This window comes from Candoia aspera, chromosome 2 (genome assembly GCF_035149785.1).
Source record: "Candoia aspera isolate rCanAsp1 chromosome 2, rCanAsp1.hap2, whole genome shotgun sequence".
Lineage (NCBI taxonomy): Eukaryota > Metazoa > Chordata > Lepidosauria > Squamata > Boidae > Candoia > Candoia aspera.
Genome location: NC_086154.1, coordinates 63,804,511 through 63,825,091, shown reverse-complemented (window position 1 = coordinate 63,825,091; position 20,581 = coordinate 63,804,511). Strand labels below are relative to the sequence as shown.

The 20,581-nt window shown below is 39.4% G+C and overlaps 1 protein-coding gene across 1 annotated transcript in view; it reads left to right on the top strand.

Moving 5' to 3' along the window:
- Positions 1-19,479, top strand: part of DAG1 (dystroglycan 1) — a 96,203-nt gene extending 76,724 nt beyond the window's left edge. Inside the window, exon 3 of the mRNA XM_063292019.1 lies at positions 11,378-19,479. Within this exon, the coding sequence (XP_063148089.1) occupies positions 11,378-13,762 (2,385 nt within the window). The 3' untranslated portion in view covers positions 13,763-19,479. The remainder of the gene's footprint in view (positions 1-11,377) is intronic.
- The last annotated feature ends 1,102 nt before the right edge of the window (positions 19,480-20,581 follow it).

The window sequence follows — 20,581 nt, the reverse complement described above, 5'->3', positions numbered from 1 at the left end:
CCACCTCCCTATTCCAGGCCCAGGGCCTCCGCTGGACCATGCAGCAGATCCTTGGGTATAACCCTCAACTCTCTCTGAAACCCCACTGGGTTCATCAGTTGCCGAGGGCAGACCAGTCGAATGGGTCCTGCCTCCCTCCGGAGGGGGATGGCATAGGAGAATCTTGAGGTCACCAGGGCGTGATCTGACCATGACAAGGGGGACAGATGTAACTCTCCCTTCAGATCACCTTGCCACTGCTCTGACAAGAAAACCAAGTCCGGGGTGAGGCTGCTGTCCCAAGTTGGGTCCCAAAAAATCTGGGACAGGCCCATGGCCACCATGGTAGCCATGAACTCCCGAGCCGCCTCCGAGGCACATCCCAGGTATGGCAGGTTGAAGTCCTCCAGAACCATAAGTCTGAGGAACTCCACCACCAACCCCAAGACGGCCTCCAGTAGCTCAGTCAGGGAGGCTGCTACGCAGCAGGGAGGCTGGTACAGTAGCAACACTCCCAACTGTTCTCGGGAGCCCAACTTGAAAAACAGGGTCTCACAACCGGCCACTTGTGGAGCAGTGCCCCTGAAGGCCACTAGGGACTCCCGGATGACAACAGCCACCCCTCCTCCCCTGCCCTGGAGTCTCAGCTGGTGCCATACCTTAAACCTGGCCAGGCATATCTCCAAAAGGGGCACCCCTCCTTCCGGGCCCAACCAGGTTTCAATAATACATGCCAGGTCTGCCCCCTCCTCAGTGATCAAATCACATATGAAGGGGGGCTTGTTGTTGACTGACCTGGTGTTAAGGAGCAACAGCCAGACACCAGGGCACCCACAAGTCTGCTGTCCAGGGCCTGGGTCTGAGCACAGAGGGCTGGAACACACCAGAGGTATCAAGCACCAGGGACGTCTTCCCCGAAGATGGCCCGCCCTCTGACTCCCATTGTTCCATCCCTGGCTTGTCACCACCTGAATAACATTGCCCACCCTAAACCCCCCAGAGTCTCCAAATTCATTTCCTCAAAATCCTAGACCTCTGGAATCCCTGGTTAGGGGTCCCTCCATCCACTGGCACATCCCCATACATAACCAATCAACCACAGAGATGGCGGGCCCCCCAGCGCTCCAGCTTGCACTCTTGGCGCTGTTAGAGCCCAACCATCACACACACACCCACTGTGCCCCCTTCCTCAGCCTCTCTCACTGTTTGATGGGGGGGCAGTACATCCACTACTTCTCACCCCCCGTCTCATGCCATCATAATGTCATTTAGCATCATCAAGGTTAAGAACAAAAACCTATGGATTTAGAGCTTATGTTCGAAATAGCTATCAGCTGTGTATGAGGCATCGTATGTGCTTCCGAGCAAAGTATTTTGCATCTTTAATAGCAGTAATTCCCCATCACACACATAACACACACAGGGAGCACACATAACACAGACTGACTTCAGAATCAGAACGGTGCCTTTCTTTGCAAAATTTGATCACATTTAAAAGTTTGCAAATTTTTAAAGGAATATAAAGCATCTTGTAAAACTTTACATCTGAGATTTTACTTTGTCTGTATTTCATCTTCTACTCAGAGAAAGGACTGGAAAGCCACATTGCTATTGGCACAGATTGTTGACTGTATGCATACTTGATGGCTAGCATTCTTAGGGTAAGGCTGTACTATGCAAATCATCTGGAAAAGAACACCAGTCCATATGTAAACAACCTCTGATATATGTTATGCTTGACTTTTGGTATGCTTTGTGGAGCTCTGTCACTGGTATCAGCTGCAGAAGCAATGATTAATTTCTGCTCTAATTCTTAGAGAAATGTGCATACTTAAGTTAATTGACATAGCATAACAGAGGGGAGCTGGTTATATGGCAAGTATGTAGTTCCCGTGTTTGAAATCTAGGTTCACTACTCTACATTCCTTACATACTACTCTACCACGGCAGCGGAGGGTCTGTGTGGAAAACAGGCATTTAACAATCAAAGGGCTTAAAGCTTTACCCAGGGGAAAGCAGAGTGGGGAGCAGGTAGAGAAGGTTTCTGTACCTTCAGAATGGAATGCCTGTATTCCATATAGAGCCCCCACTGCCATGGTAGAGTAGTATGTAAGGAATGTAGAGTAGTGGTAAAAGGAAATGAGGGAGAAGAATTTGTCCCCCAGCAATCTAGTTTTACTGTAGTTAAAATGCTTCCTCGCTTTGTCTTCTCACATCCTACAGGTAATGCTAATCAGTTTGCCTCTTAAATAGAGCTGGTTTAAACACTTTGTAGCTTCAGTCATCAGTACTAGCACAGAAAGAAAAAAGATCAGGAAGTATACACTCTCAAGACTAGCTTTTCTTTGTGAATCATGGTTTGCAGAGAGGCAGTAGTATCTTCTTCAAAAATCACTGAAATGAAACATAAAGGAAGATAGGGCTGCATCATCCACCCTGTCCTTCCTAAATTGACACAGTAGATTTGTAGTATATGGCTTTTCCTGATGCTGTTGAAGTCTACAATACATAATATGAACTGGTCCCCAATTTTCCTTTGTACATTCTTTTTGGAATTCCTGAAGAGAGGGTTAGTGTTGCATCTTTTCTGATTACAGGGGTAGAAGTGTTTTGGGAAACTAGCATCACATTTGCTTCATCTATAAGCCTGTCTTAAGCAAGCTGATATCTTTTGGACAAAAGCCTTATATAGGAATAGTACCTCTGAACTCCATTATAGGCCTGATGTAAAGATTTTTGGAATAAAATTATGAGGGGTTTTTTTTTTTTACTTTAAAGTGCTATAAAAATGCTAAGTATATACCAAGATTTAGCTACATGATTGTGAATAGAGTTTATTATCCTTTTTTAGGCAGCCTTCCATCATTTAATTTCAAAAATTTGAAATTAATCATTATGGTGTATCTCAGCATCTTAGGAAATACAATATTACACAAACTTTCAGTGTAGAGACTTTAGCTGATGTATTTGCTAATGTCCTCCCAAATACAGGTAGTCCTTGCTTAACGACCATTTGTTTAGCTATGGTTCAAAGATATGATGGGCCTAAAAGAATTACTTATGACCCGTCCTCGAAGTTACGACCATCACCCCACCCTCACAGTCATGTGATCGTGATTTGAGCACTTGGCAACTGGCTCGCATTTACGACCGGTTGTAGCATCCTGTGGTCATGCAATCACGATTTGCAATCTTTCCGGCTGGCTTCTGACAAGCCAAATCAATAGGGAACCATTGATTCACTTAACAGCCATAGTAAAAATGGTTGTAAAATCGGGTCCTGTCACGTGATGCCTCATTTAACGACTGCATTGCTTAGTGATCGAAATTCCGGTCCCAATTGTGATCATTAAGCAAGGACTACCTGTAGTGTTGCTGAAGAATTTTTAAGATGGCAGAATGTGGACTATTCACATTTCATACTTCCCTTTCCCAAACTGCTGCAAAGATTTAACTACTTTACTGGGTGGGAAAGAAAAGGAGATGGCTGAACTGTTTCTGTGATTATATGTGTACAATAATTCAGTATTTGAGGTAAACTATTTTGGATAAATAAGTTTTGTAATCAGATTTTTATATAAGATTAAATCTAAGGAAAAGTTTTTGTTTTTGTTTTTAATTGGAACAGTTTCCATGCAAGGTAGTATCCACCTTGCCCTAGAGCTTACAATAACTGTTCAGGAATATCAGGAAAGACAGATTGTAACAGTGGAGTGTGATGGGGAGACAGAGAAGAGTAAGTGTGTACAAACGGACCTCTGTTGTCATGCTGGATTTCACCCATTTTTTAAAAAGTTATTAAATACCTTCCTTTAAAAAATGATCTCTGTAACAAGTATATTTTTAGAGAAAACAAATCTATTAAAACATGTTTAAAAACTATGCAGCAACAGCTATTTAAAGGCCAGTAATTGATGTATCTAAGAACTGTTTAGGAAGAGGAATGCTGAGATATCTGACTTCAGATTGAAGAATTATAAATGCCAACATATACAGTATTTATTATTGAAAGATTCTAAAATCCAGGATGTGCTGGCATGTACTCCCCAGGGTTGTCCATTGAACCCAGATGGCTCATCTTTTATTCCTACCTCATGAGCTTCCTCTGACCACTCAGCAGTGTTTTCAGTTCTCTAATTAGACATCTTTTATTTTGCTTGCTAAGCTGCATGGGCAGTTACTTTGTTGGAGAAAAAATTGTGCTACCTGGTAGCTAGTATGCCTTGCTTCTGGAAAATTCCAGATTGTTATTTCAGACTGAACCTTTGAATATATACTTGGAAGTGAATCCTGCATTGTTCATTAAGATTTGTTTCCAAATAAGCATACATAAGGTTGTAGCCTTACCTTTCAAGTAATCTGTATGTATAAAGAAAGAGCTAAATAAAAACCTGGCTCTTGTAGAGTACAGAAAATATGTAGCCAAAGAGTTTGAATTATGTTCTGTCTTAAATTTCAGGGTTCTACTGAAGTCAATTTGGTTGCAGACAGATTTGAACAAAACTAAACACTTAGGTGATATGTATATTCAGTACATTCCTTTTCAGCACACACAAAGCTAAATTCTTCTCCTGCTACTCATGCATACTGTCTTTATGTTTATAGCAGGAATTTACTTGTTCTAGAATAGCAAGCACGGGACTGGACTTTTGCCATGTACTTTCTAGCAGCAAAATAAAGATAGGCTTCATATAGTTAAGTATGAACTTTCACTGCAGAGCACCCAAGATCCAAATGTGCTAAACTATTTTTTAGAAGGATGGCATTTTTATACCAAATTGAGGAACTTTCTTATCTTCTAAGAAAGAATTCATCTTAAAGGTACACTCTTCCCAGACTTAGGAATATGGAGATTATACACATGCCTGTTTTGCTGGAAAGAAGTACATTCTCTCTAATAACTTGCAGAGATTTATTTCATGTGATCTTTGCTGTGAAACAATTCCATGTATGTTTAGGGAGCCCACCATATTTTTCCTACTCAACATTACATGGTATGGTAGAATTTCCAGGGTGTTGTATGTTGGGAAAACTAAGTTAGCGACCCAGTGTGGAAACACTGGATCTATGTGCACATCTGGATTTTTTGCTGCATTTTCTGATATAATGAAAATGTGTTTATTATTATATTGAATGCTAATAAATGAGCAGCCTATTTAGTACCAGCAGAAAAAAAGTGACTTCATCCAAGCCAAAACCTGTCAGAATGTTTCATGTACAAACTTTCTAATATCCGTACTTCCACCATTTGCTATGGCTCAAAGGCTATTCATTCCTTAGTTACTATTTAACTGTAACCTTACTGTTTTTAAATAAAAGGTGAACCTTTCAGATGAGCTTAATTTTAACTAGATACAGGATTATGTGTTGTCAGGAACTGTATTTTTTTTTCCAAAAGCAGCACTCCATAAACTCCTACATTACAAGTGACTATAGGGAGGCAAGAGGAGAAATTTTGTTTAGTAGAGTATAACTCTACTAATGGTTTTAATTTATGATGATGTTCATTAAGCAGTCCATGTAGTACACAGTGAGTAGTGGCATTTTATAAGGGATTGCTAGAGTTAGTAGCTTTCTTCTCAAGTTAAGAGTTTGGGGGCCATTTTATTTACATAATGTATGATATATTGCAAATATTTTGTATCACAATGATTAACAGTGAGGTAATGAAATACCAAATAAATAAACTCAGATTGCCAAATACCACATTTTTCCAATTTGCAAATATGGGAAGTTTTTTTTTTAAAGGTCTATAAATTCAACTCTTGGTCATCACAGATACAAGGATTGAATGAAAAGTAGTGCCTCCAGTGCTGTAAATCCCCAAGAGCTGGCAGTACTGACATGCTAGAAGCTCTCATGGTTCTTTAGCATCTGTTCTTCCACTTCAGATACAATACACTGGCTTTGTGGTGCTTCCATTTTAGCTTTAATTGAATGTAACTATGTATTTCTGAAGAAGAATTGATTGTAGTCTAGAATTATGACAAGATTTGAGAGAATAGCTATCTCCCCAGTGTTTTCCTTATAATTCATTTCATTGTGGAGTGTTTCTAAAGAATCTTGAACTTTTAAAGGGCAACCCAAAGGCACATCTAGTGAAATGAATGGAATGTTAAGCTGAATCCATGATGCTAATCTGCATACATTTACACAAGCTTTTATTTTACCACAGTCTATCAATGTTTATAAAAACAGCCATCTTTTTTATAATGCTGTGATCAGTCAAATGAAAGGTACTCAGATCAGCTGCATGATAAATGAAGTTGCCAGACATTTTCACTTTCTACAAACAAATAATGTATATAAAGATAATTTTATTTTTCTCCTTGAATTGTGCATTTGAAGGTTTTTTTTAAATGAGCACACGCATCCACTATTTCAAGGATTCTAATTCTAAACTCTATGAGTTAAACTTCTCATTTAGAATCATAAGAGTTGGAAAGGGCCACTTAAGCCATTGTTCCTGCTCAGTGCAGGAATCCAGATTAAAGTATCCCAGACAGATCACTGTCTAGCCTCTATTTAAATTTATCCAAAGAAGGGAGACCATCGTGTATCTGAAAAACTGGTTCCATTTTCAAACTGCTCTTACTGTTAGGATGGTTTTTCTTACATTCACCTAGAATCTGCCTTCCTATAACTTAAATCCATTATTCTGTGTCCTGCAATCTGGAATAAAATAGATTTTGACATTCTTCTGTGTAACATGCTTTCAAGATTAGAAGAGTACTATGTTATTCCCATCTTCTCAGAATTGAATATACTCGACTCGTTCAGTCTCTCTTCATAGTTTCTGATCCTTTGGTCACCCTCTTAGCCCTTTTCTGAATCATTTCCATTTTTTTTTAAATTCTTGTTAAAGAGGTGCCCAGAATTGGACACAATACTTCAGATGGGATCTGTTCAGTTGCAGAATAAAGTGACATGATTACTTCCTGTGATTTGGAAATTACGTTTATGCTGATGAGCCTAAAATTGTATTTGCCTTTATATTACTGGCTCATATGACATGGTCAACTCAGATTTTCACCAATACCATCACCACAGAGACGGGGGGGTCAACAGTGTCAAAATGGCAGGTGGGATTAAAGCCCTGCCCCATTACTAAGCCAGGTATCCCCATCCTATATTCATGCATTTAGTTTTTGTTTCCCAAATGAAGGTCTTTGCTCTTTTCTTTTAAACATTTACATTGTTTCTTTCAGGTCAGTCTCTAACTTATCATTTTGAACTTTCATTTCTGTCTTTTAGTATTCCTCCCAGTTTTGTGTCACCTGAAGATAGGAACTCCCATCCATACTGAGTTCCTTTCCCCATTAGTTTCTCCTGCCATAGAACCCTGTTCTGTGTTTATTAAAATTCACTTTCTTTAAATCTGGAACAGGTTTGCTGCAAATATACCCATCTTGAGACCAAATGTCTCTCTAATATGAGTGAATTCAAGGAAGGCTCTGTTGGAGCTATATTTTTGATCACCTGATTAGATAGAAACAAAAGTTTAGTTTGCATGACTAGATGAAATGAGTATTACAAATAATCTTATTCTAACTTGATTAATCCTATGTTATACTGTAGCTGATCTGTAGAAGGTGCTGTTAATAAATTATGGTTGCATTTAAGGTGGTTTAAATATACCAACTCTAAGAGAACATGTCTGCAATTCCTTTTCCATCTCTGTTAGAAAGAGGAAACACATTAGCAGGTTCTCAGACAATCAGTTGTTCTAATGGCAAACAGAAATAAAAAGTGGGATGATTTGCAATTATGCAGATACCAATCTACTGCCTGAGAAAGCTTCTCATAGGAGAAGTAAAATTATGACGGAATCCTAGGAAACAAACCTTATTCATTATTCTCTTCCATTCTTATCAGATTGGAAGACAAAGAGATGCAAAATAAATGCAGGTAGTCCTCAGTTAACGATGGTAATTGGGACCAGAATTTCCATCACTAAGTGATGTGGTTGTAAAGTGCAACATCACATGACCAGCTCACTTAGTGACAGCAATCCCAGCAGTCCCCATTGCCATCGTTAACCAAAACCCACTGGTTGCTAGGAGAGGACCCACCCTAATCCAAGCCATTCCCAGCTTGGTCCCTCCCAGCCCTGAGCCACCTCTTTAACTCCTCCCACCCATCTATCTCCCTCCCCATCTCTGCCCTTTTGCCCGCCCGCCTAGCCACTATCGCCAGCTGCCCCCACTACCCAGCCCTGCCCGCCGCACTGCATGCCACTACTGTACCGCCCAGGGCCTTCTTTTGCACCACCTTCTTTTGCACTGGTGCAGCTGAGGCTTTTCTCATGCCCTTCCCCAGGCTACCATTTGTGCCCTGTCCAGGGCCTTCTTTCACGAAAGGAGCCTGGTGCATGAAAGAAGGCCCCGGCTGCACTGGCGTGAAAAAAGAATGCAGCTGGTACAGTAGTGGCCCATGGTCTGGTGGCTCAGCCACAGTGGGCAGGGCCAGGCAGCAGGGGCAGTAGGTAGGAGGGCGGTCAAAAGGCAGTTGTAAATGCAGGTGGGCCCAAATTTTGTTCATGTGACTGCAGGGGCACTACAGCAGCTGGAATTTTGAGGACTGGTTGTAAGTCCCTTCAGTGCCACTGGAACTTCTAATGATTGTGAATGAAAGGATGTTAAGTGAGGACTACCTGCAGCTAAATGCTGAATGAGTCAGGGTTCTGTTTGGAGAAAATGGAAGAGAGAAATTGAAGGAAGAAAACTACATGAACTCTCATCAGAGTCTTCTTGAATATTGAAGTGCTATTTTTGCTTGTGTTAGATCTTCTATTCCTAAATTAGGCCAGAGGATGTTGGGTAGGCATTCATATTAGTCATAGTACTCTTAGAATTAGCCATTTTTATATTCACCATGATAAAGTTACTTCTAGGAAAGGCTAGGAAAAAAATATTCAGACCTTAAATATAAATGCTGGAGACTGTAGTACTTTAAAATTTGTAGCTACTATGGTTAAGGTCTCCAGAGAAAGAAAATCAAGTGTCTGAATTTATTTATTTATTTATTTTTGGAATTAGAGAATTTGGCTGCAACTAAGTTGGATCAGCAGAATTACTGACTTTTTAAAATAAACCCATCTCTGTTTTATCCTTTCAAATGCCTGATTCAGGCATTCATATACAATACATAGCCTTTATTTTGTGCTAGAACTTTGTGTTTCCTATTCAGGATACCCTGGAGAAAATGGCTGGATATGCTAGAAAGTGGCAGTGCCAAAAATGTATGTACAGTCATGTGAAAAAGAAAGTACACCCTCTTTAGTTCTATGGTTTTACATATCAGGACATAACAAAAATCATCTGGTCCTTAGCAGGTCTTAAAATTAGGTAAATACAACCTCAGATGAACAACAACACATGACATATTACACTGTGTCATTCATTTTGCCAAAATGGAGAAGCCATGTGTGAAAAACTAAGTACCCCCTTATTGCTTCCATAGGTTTTAAGAGGCTAAGTAGCATCCAGGTGCTGCTAATCAAATGCCCTTGATTAATTGATCATCAGCAAGTATGACCACCTCTATAAAAGCCAAAGTTTTAGGAGTTTGCTGATCTCGAGCATTCAGGTGTGTGTGTTAACACAATGCCAAAGAGTAAAGACAGCAGCAATTATTTTAGAGAAGCAATTGTTGCTGTCCATCAATCTGGGAAGGGTTATAAGGCCATTTCCAAACAATTTACATCTGAGGTTATATTTAACTAATTTTAAGGCCTGCTAAGGACCAGATGATTTTTATTATGTCCTGATACGTAAAACCATAGAACTCAAAGAGGGTGTACTTTCTTTTTCACATGATTGTACATCACTACTCATCTCACAATATAGTTACTCTAGGCAGTGAACAAGAATTAAAACTAAAGCAAAAGCACACTATTACAACAACCAAAGACAGACAAACACAAAAGCATAAACATGTCTACGGTCTAAAAATATTCTACTTCTTGTCATAGGAATAGAACTAAACAGTTCCAACAGAGCTCAGTTAACCTCCCAGCCCAAAAGCCTGAGGGAATATGGATATCACCTACAAGAAAAGTTGAAACATTCTTTGAAAAGACCCATTTGGTCACTTTAGTAGTTGAGCAGGCTCAGTGGTTTATTTGTACTGGCAGTTTTAAAATTGTTTTTGTCTACTTGACAAAGATAGCAGAGGCTTCTGTATATTGTTGTTGTTGAAAAACTGGGTAATTCATTTTAAAAGCTGAGAGTTGCTTGGATTGTTGGATAGAAATGGAATAAATTATTTACTTGAAGTATGAATGTTTTGATGCCTTTGAATACATGTGTGGATGGTGCTAGGAAATGAACAATATCCAAATTATCCTTCAGTTTTGTGTAAATTCTCAAACTTCTATGCCACACAGTCACTGATTAAGTCCTGTTCTGTTGTCACTGTGACATGTTTTCAATCAGCACAGTATAAAAGCCAGCCCAGATTCCTTCAGTGTTTATTATTTTTACACCAGGACTCTTGCATTGCTGCAGGATCAAGCACTTTGTTTTAAGAAACTGCCCAATCACAAAGAAACTTATCCTCCAAGAGGTAGCTTAATTATGTGGGTTCGGGATATATTAAACTGTAATGTTAACTCAGTCTCCCAAACAAGCCTATGAAAGTTAAGACTCCACAGCAAATGCCTAAGCATATGCATGACTTTATCCTAATTCTTTGTGACAGATAAATACCTTTTTCTCTGGATTCATGTATTTCCAATTGTATAAAAGATTATCTAGTCCTTGGTAGATGATTTTTACTCAATACAGGCAACTAAGCCAAGTGCTTGTTTACAAGGAACAGCTTTAATGGATTTCTGGTATTTTGTGGATTCTTGGTTTACTGTGAAGAAGTAGTGGGCTGGCAACTCAGCCATTCCCACTAGAATGGTAGTAATAGTTGCTGAACAAACCACAAAAACCTACCATGGTCTGTTTACTATTACTGTTTTTATTGTAAACCGCCCAGAGTCCCCCTGTTTGGGGAAGATGGGCGGTGATAAAATTTGAATAATAAATAAATAAATAATCAGTGAAGCAGGAGTTTCCCTGCTAAAAACTAGAGTCAAAAGGCTTGAGTTGTTTGGCAAAAAGAAACCAGAGATTCCAGTTCACAGGTTAATGAACAAACCAGAGAAGGACCTTCTATGATTTGTTTAGCCTTTTTCTGGCAGGAAGAATTAATTCATAGTAAGCCAGAGAATTTCACAGCTTTGGCATATGGGAAGATACAAAATCTCAGTTTCCTGTAGCTTTTCAACAGCATCCATATTTTCCTTCAGTAGCTGCTTGTTAGGAGAATTTCTAAAATGTGTTTTGCATATAGTGTATTACTACTTTCTAAAAAGTGATGTAGCTATCCATTTTTCTCTCTTTAATAGATTGCTGAAGCTGGAAAAGAATCCTTACCTTCTTGGTTGCACTGGGAACCTGAGAGTAGGACCTTGGAAGGTCTCCCACTTGAGACAGATAAAGGCATTCATTATATCTCAGTGACTGCAGTGCATCTGGTATCTAATGGAAGCTATGTGCCCCAAACCACCAATGTCTTCTCAATTGAAGTTCACCCAGAAGATCATAATGAACCTCAGTCAGTACGGGTGGCTTTACAAGAGGTGAATGAAGCATCACCATTTGTGTGTAGTGCCGAGGAGCCAGTCACCATCTTGACTGTAATTTTGGATGCTGACTTAACAAAAATGACACCAAAGCAGAGGATTGAACTTTTGAACAGAATGAAAACCTTCTCAGAAGTGGAACTTTATAACATGAAATTAGTTCCTGTTGTAAATAATAGACTCTTTGACATGTCAGCCTTCATGGCTGGACCAGGGAATGCTAAGAAGGTGGTGGAAAATGGAGCCTTGCTATCATGGAAACTGGGCTGTTCCTTGAGCCAAAACAGTGTTCCCAACATAAGTAATGTTGAATCTCCAGCTAAGGAAGGAACAATGTCTGCTCATCTTGGTTACCCTGTGGTTGGTTGGCACATTGCAAACAAGAAACCTAATCTTCCAAAGAGAATAAGACGGCAGATTAATGCTACACCAACACCTGTGACTGCTGTTGGACCTCCAACAACTGCCCCCCAAGAACCACCAACTAGAATTGTTCCCACACCAACCTCTCCAGCCATTGCACCTCCTACTGAAACGGCAGCACCTCCAGTAAGAGAGCCTGTACCATTGCCTAAGAAACCCACAGTTACTATTAGAACAAGAGGTGCTATTGTTCAGACACCCACCCTTGCCCCAGTTCAGCCAACCAGAACAGTGGAAATAGGCACTATTACTCCTGGCCAGATTCGACCAACAATGACTGGGCAGGTAGAAGCTACTGCCGTTGTTACACCTCCCACAACAAAGAAACCCAAAGGAACAACTCCAAAACTATCAACACCATCAACAACTGATACAGGAACAACACGAAGACCAAGACCTCCAAAAACTCCTCGACCTCCAAAGCCTCCTCGGACTACCAAACCAAGCCTTGTTGAACAGAAAACAGTTTCACCACCAACTCGTATTCGCACCACTGCAATTGGAATTCCACGTGTGCCCAATGATCCACCAGTGTTGAAAAACCATATTGACAGGGTAGATGCATGGGTGGGCACATACTTCGAGCTCAAAATACCTTCAGACACTTTCTATGACAAAGAAGATACTACCACCGATAAGCTACAACTGACTATGAAACTAGAAAACGAGAAACCATTGGAAGAAAACTCCTGGGTGCAGTTCAATAGCACTAGTCAGCTAATGTATGGATTACCTAATCACACCCATGAAGGCAGGCATGAGTTTTTTATGCATGCTACAGACAAAGGTGGCCTTTCAGCTGTGGATGCTTTTGAAATATTTGTCCACACTCTTGGAGATGATGAGATACCTCCAGTTAAATTTAAGGCCAGATTCCATGGAGACCATAACATAGTAGCCAATGACATTCATAAGAAAATTATGTTGGTAAAGAAGTTGGCATTTGCTCTTGGTGACAGAAACAGTAGCACTATTACCATACAGAATATTGGCAAAGGCTCTATTGTAGTTGAATGGACAAATAATACTCTGCCTTTGGATCCATGCCCCGAAGAAAAGATTCGCACCTTGAGTAGAAAAATTTCTGATGATTCTGGAGTTCCAAGCACAGTTTTTTCAAATACTCTGGAACCAGAATTTAGGCCCATCAATATTTCTGTAGTTGGTGCCGGTAGCTGCAGACACATTCAGTTTATTCCTGTGACTAGAGATGGGCTCCCTACAACTGTACTTCCTACAGTTGTGCTTCCACGAGATCCAGAAAAGACAAGTGAAGATGATGTTTACCTGCACACAGTGATTCCTGCAGTAGTAGTGGCAGCAATTTTGCTTATAGCTGGCATTATTGCTATGATTTGTTATCGCAAGAAGAGACAAGGCAAACTCACTATAGAAGACCAGGCCACCTTTATCAAGAAAGGAGTACCAATAATCTTTGCAGATGAGCTGGATGACTCCAAACCTCCCCCTTCCTCTAGCATGCCATTGATTCTGCAGGAAGAAAAAGCTCCTCTCCCTCCCCCTGAGTATCCAAATCAAACTATGCCAGAAACCACCCCACTGAACCAAGATGTCACAGGAGAGTATACACCTTTGCGGGATGAAGACCCTAATGCCCCTCCCTATCAGCCTCCCCCTCCTTTCACAACACCCATGGAGGGTAAAGGTTCCCGCCCGAAGAACATGACCCCATACAGGTCTCCACCTCCCTACGTCCCTCCTTAATGGACCTGAGACAGCTGCGGAGATGGAGCCTTTAGTTCCACACCAGTGTTATCTGTAGGGATCAGTGGCCTGCAAATCTGTTGCCAACTAGAAAACCAACTTTCAGAACCTCAAACATTGCCTGATCCCAGCAGGCCCTCTCCGAGTACATTTGCAAAACCAGAGTGCTTGTGGAACTTTTGGGACACTGATTTTATTTTTGCCTAACAGCTTATGTTTTGTTTATTCATAGAAAAAAAAATCTTCTTGGCTCAAAATATTTCTGACAGCAGGCGTCTCAAAGCATCTTGTGCAAAGGGAGACTGGACATGCAGGCAGCACTAGGGGTGGCACACTGGGTCTCTGCTGTTTGCCTTTAAAACTAACTGTACTGTTTTTTCTATTCACTTGTGTCTAGCTACAGGGCATAACATGAAACATAGCCTAAGAATTAAATTTAAAGGACTTTATGAGGTCAATATTAAGTTTTTACACTTAATTGCTGTTACCGAAACTTGTATGTATAGATTTGGGAAAGGAGCGAAGTGCTTTACTACAAATAAGCTCAAAGGGTGTTTCCAATGCCAATCAGGCTGAGGAACCATCTTTTTTTTAATCAAAGGAATCCTATTTTTTCACATATTATACAATTTAGTCATCACCTGGGGTCCTTTCTGCAAATTATAGAGCTCTTGTTTCTCTAGCCTGCTGTTGCTGGACAGATGGCACAAATACCTTTAACAGTGGCGTTCGAAGTATCTTTGCCATTATCGAAAAGCAGAATTATGGATGTAATGTCGCTGCCTTTTGGAACGTGGAGGCCCGACAGTGGTATCTGTAGACTGCAAAGGGTCATGGTGCTGCACTGAGATTTTTCCATCTGGAAGGTATGCTTTGGCTTTTGAAACACTCTTGAGGTATTTTGGTGAAGATGCAATATTTTTACGTAGTATAATGCAGTTTCCTTACATGAACCCCTCCGGGGCCCACCGTATTGGAACAACCCCTTGTCCCCCCACCGTTTGGGTTGTCCTGGCTCACTCCCTGTTTTCTATTGCATACAGACGCAATAGAACCTGTCTGGCGTATGGGAAAAGTAATAACAAATGCCAGAAACAGTTCCTAGTAAGCATCAGTGAACTCTCAGCTCTAATTTTTTTACTAAATTTTTGATACAGCGTCAAATTTTATTAATTATAAAAAAATAATAGTGGTAATGCTGCCAGCAGTTTGTATGAGCTTAGCTTCTTAGTATCAATTCAGTGAGTCTGATGCTATGCTCATGTTGCATTTTTTTTTCTTTTTTGGTCTTTCATAGTCATTGTTTTAAATATTAGAGCCATGTCTCAGTTTCTTGCCTTTTTAAAAAACTGAACTTCCTTCTGGGAAGTTGGAGCTACTCTCAGGGTTGCTCCCAGCTTTTTTTCTTTAGACAAAATCGTTTTACGCATGGATTTTTTTTTTCTTGTCCTTTGAGACTATTTTGGGTACACTAGAGGGAGGAAAAACCTTTTGCAATAATGAGTCCATCCCCTGGCTGGGGGCTGGGCAGCCTCTGGCTGACTTTGCACACAAAGCAGACACTTCTAAGCCATATTGACTGTTTTGCAAAGTATGTTTGTGTGCTGACATGGCCAGTTAACACGCTAGTGGATGAATGGCTAAATGACCTGCACCTCTGAACTTGCTCGGGTGGCATTTTTCATCAGACTTCTTTTAAAATATGCCAGCAGGGTTTGAAACCTGAAAACAAATGTTAATTTTGCTCTCCCCCGTGGATCTGCATTTTTGCCCGCACTCTGGGAGGGCTAGAAGGGTATGTGTTGAAGTGAGGATGATAGAATAGATTTGTCCTAGAAAGTTCCTTTGTGCCCCCAATCCCTGGTGCTTGAATATTGTCCTGTGCCTGCTGTAAAGACAGGCCCTGGCACTCTTCTCCCCACCCAAAAGAGAAGGTCAAGGGAAGATCATTAAGCGGCATCAGGTAAGGCACAGTGCATTTGGACAGATACTGGGAGTAAGTTAGTAAAATACCCCTGCCCCCCCCCCCCGAGCTAGGAGTTTGGTGCCAACATCTCTACTGGCAGGCCCACATTTCAGGATGTCCCCCACTTTATCAACAGACAGCCTCCTAAGCCTAAATGCTGCAAGCTTGAAGGGCCTTCCAAACAGTGCCGTCGTCCCTAGCAACTGATACCACTTTATTACTGGTCACGCGCAAGCGCAAACATTTTCAGGCCTGGGCCTACCTGTCACCATAGAAACTGGAGGCGAAGGGGCAGTGAACAGAATAATAACAATGGCATTCTCATCAGCCGGTTTCCCCTAAGCACCAGTGCTGTTTATTTATGCCACTAGACACTGTAATGGTGGGAGAAAACCTTGTATTAAAAAGTGTTCACCAACCACTGATGTGTTTTTATGTCCTTATATAATTATTTTAAAATGTGTTTTCTGCATTATGTAAAGAAACATATCAACTAAATAAACCAGTGTACTTTACTATAAACTCAGAAGCTATTGAGCTCTTCCATTGGATCCACAGGGTTCTCGGCACACAATAGTCTCATAACGTAGAAAACATCTGATAGAGACACTGCAGAAAATGCAGCAGAATGATCCCAGGGAGTTTGACCACTCTGTTTTGCAGTGATGGCTGTAAGAGAATGTCATGCTATTCTTGGAATTCCAGATATTCTCAGTGTTGATCTCAAAAGCCTTCCCAAAGGTGGGGCTGGTAGAGATTATGGGAGTTTCAACCAGCACACCTAGAGGCCATGAGATGGGGAACAACTTAAAAAAAACTTCGTAGCTGTCTTGCATTGGATCCTCACCAATGAGTGGAGAAAATCTGTTTTCAAAAAAGGATCAAAAGTGATAAGCAGAACACAACAATGTTGGTAAAAAAAAATCAAATATTAAGGAAAGTAAGGACTCTTCAGACACAATTGTAAATAAACATGAAGGAAACGAGGAAAAATAGATATTCAGACCATGAGCACCTTTTAGTTCTGCCTGCTACCCCCTTTGCCTGATGAAAAATCTAATAATCCTAAAGCGTCCATGCTATTTTTTAAATTCAAATTCCCAATAAAGGAATTGCTACAGCAGAGACTTTTTTCCCCCATTCCTGGAATATTTGTTGAGTGGTTGGAGCCTAGGCTGGGATTCTTCATGTTAACTACAAACATCAGATATTGTTTGTTTATCATTAATGTAGTCTGTCCATGTAAAATGCTTCACAAGCATGATTCATCCTCCTAACAACTCTGAAGTAACCTTAAGGGCCTGTTTTAAAAATGGAGAAGTATTACAGCATAATCGAATCTATCAGGTTTGTTCATGGCCATGCCTGAACTTAAATATGCATCACTAAAGTCTAGTTGCATTTATCGAAAGCTCTTAATACAACCAAGGTCTCTCTTTTCCTATTCTCTTGGGTCCCCCAAACACCAGCTCTACCACTGGTCTGATGCGGTGCCTCAGCCAGTAAGAACAGATTGGGGGAGCAGGAATAGGACTCGGATTCAGTTTAGATCACATCTTCCTCTCTCCAGCGGACACCGGAGATAATTTAGATTCAGTAACAATTTACCAACTAAAATTATATTCAAATTGCTACATTAACTATTCAGTGAAAATTGCTGATCATTTCAAAAGCTGTATCTATTTAAATCAGTATTGGCCATTTTAATAGATTATTGTAACTTCATTTTCATTTGGAGAGGATTATGTTTTTCTCCGACTAGAGATTCAGGTTTAGTACGTCTTTGGGAGATTGTAGGTCAGAGGAATGACAGATGATAAAATTGGACTTCTTGGCCATACTGCTATGTAAGTGCATGATGTGTCTTTCCACTGATTCCAGTTTTAATATTTTCTTGTACCCACACTAGTTATGCATTCAGATTACTCTTCTATGCTTTTACATAGGCTGTAAAATTGATAAATCTCTAATTGGGGGATAATCTATGCATTCATAATTCATGTATTTATTTGTATTTGCTTTAGTCAGGAAAACTAAAATCTGTATTACATTAAAATTCTTTCTGTATTCCTAAGGCACAATTCTGTGCTTGCTTAGCACACAGGAAGCCCCATTTAACACAGGCAAACTAATTTCTAAATAAATAGGAACATGATTACATCTCATGACTATCTTGCGTTTCAAGGAGCAAGGCTCCTTGAAATTGAATGAATGAATGAAAAATAAATAAATAAAGGCCCTTAGTATTGCATGGCTACAATCCTGTGCCCATTTACTTGAAAAATAAATCTTACTGCTCTATTATACAAAACAAAGTCTTTTTAAAAGCTGCATTTAAACTTTCACAGACTAACACCAAACAGTATTCCTGCATATTGATAGTATCCAAGATTATATATAGAGCCCAAGATTATATATCGAGAGTAGCCCTTTCCATCACAACAAAAATGTCTTTGCTATGCCTCAAGCTTGATACATTTCAATTTTTTGGTCACATTAACAGCTTTAAACCATGTTATCCTTCCCAAAGCCATATTAGCAAATATATGGATATTAACCGAAATAGAACAACACTGGGGCAAGCCCATATCCTATATGTAACATTCCCCTCCATCATCCTATCCTTACAGCGTAACAAAATTAACCAGCCTTTTCTAAACCTCCTCTGATGTGTCCAATATGTACAAAAACTGATTCATTTAATTAATCTCACTTTAAGAAATATACTTCTTTTTAACCATTGGTTTTCCCCGATAGAGTATTGTGAAAAAGCCTGACAGGTCTTCCAGCTCTTTAATTCAAAAGTTCTTGCAGATCTATCCAAATATGGGTGGACCTGCCTGGTCCAAATCATGTAATCAGATTATCTTTTAACTGAACATGACTAGCAATAAAGTTATCTGAAGTATTAAACATGGTAATGTTAGCCCATTAAAGGGTGGGGGGCAGGGAGGAAGGAAAGAATTTACTTGAAATTCTCAAACTAGGATTATCCTAGAGTCTAAATGTATCATAGGAATAAGGGTCAAAGTTACTACATTTCCATTCCAGCAACTTCCATCTGTGTCTGACAGCTCTTAATACTGAAAATATAACTGAATTTTGCATTAAAAGGAACCAAGGCCACCACCAAGATATAAGAAAGGTAATATGATAACTTTATTATTGGGCCTGTACTGCAATTAAAAAATGTGAGTTACATAAAGAGATAGAAGTCAAAAGGTCTGCCCAGTGATGAATGTATCCCACCCCCCACCCATCATATGGAAACCATACTTTGGATAAAGTAAATCAGGGGAGAGGGTTCCTTCCCCTAGAAGCATGTTTAATAATTCATCAATCTGTTTAAAATACCTTAAAAGTATTCATACAGGAACAAATCTTGAAGCAATATTCATTTTAACATTTCTTTCCCATAAACCCATTGGGATTTTTAAACATTTGTTTATATTAATATTGATCTGAGGTAAAGAATCTTAGATGTTTACATCTGCAAACAACCTTTATTTGGATTAATAATTCCAAGAATTTAAATCCCAAACAAAATACCCATGTTACCAATTTTCTTAAATATATTAGAGCCTATGGAAAGTATTTGAGTCTTACCCCATTTAATTTAGTAACCTGATATTTATCAAATTGTTAATCCTTATCAGTAAATGTTATTGTGTTTAACTCCAGTCAGTTGTATACCCTGATTGTCCTTGTCCTATTGGGCAAGACAAGCCAGTAATTCTAGTATCAAATTAAAATATAATGAGCATCCTCAATGAAATAATTTCATTTGTGATAACCCTGGCCAAAGAATGGGAATAGTACACTGTAATCCAATTAATACAAAAGAAATCCATATTTAGCTAAAGCATCCTCCAGAAATTAGAACTGTAATGTGTTACAGGCTTTTTCTGCATCCAACCAACCACCACTGCAGAATTCATTTTTTCTGAATATATATTTAAAATACAAACTAATAGTCTACTATCATGTGAGGCTGGTTCTCCTTTCATAAAACCAGGTTGTGCAGAATGAATAATTGATAGCAATTTTGCTGTCAAAACTTTAGCATCAACATCTAAGAAAAAAATCAGATGATAGTTTGTACAATCAGCAGAAGTTTACCAGTCTCAATAACCCTGGCTAAACAAGGAAGTCAGAAAAGCATAATTATAAACCTCCAACAATCAATATATGTTGTACACCACTCAAAAGGATAATCATCAGCATTGGGAGCCCTTCCATTTTTCATGTATTTAATGTTGTTTATTATTTCCTGAAAGAATAAAAGAGCTGCTAAATAAAGAGCCTGATAATGTGTTATCTTTGGGGAAACAATTTTTTAAAAGAATTTCTCAGTAACTTAAATAAGTAGTTGAGAGTACAGATCGTTTGAAATTTTCCTTTGTTGTTGTGGTTTCAATCAAGAAGCCAATAATTTACCCTTTTTCCTCTTCCTCTTGGTCCCAAGATCTTTGCTTTATAAGATTCAGTGAATATTCTGTTTCAAGTGCATAAAAAGAATTAACTTACAACTTAGCAAACATAAGAAGTTTATATAATTCCACTTAGTATATACTGTATACAATGCCTTGCATATACATATACATCTGCATATTCAACAGTTCCTTAACTTTGTTTTCCAAATTTTCTCATTTTTTTCTTTATCCATGAATCATAAACAATAATCCAATCGTGATGTTTTATTTATTTATTTATCAAATTTTATGACCGCCCATCTCCCCCCAAAAGGAGGGACTCTGGGCGGTTATGATACGCTTTAAAAGCATCCCAAACTACCATTAAATTTGCAGAGTATATTCTTGTATATTTTTATGTAAAGTCGTATTTAAAAATTT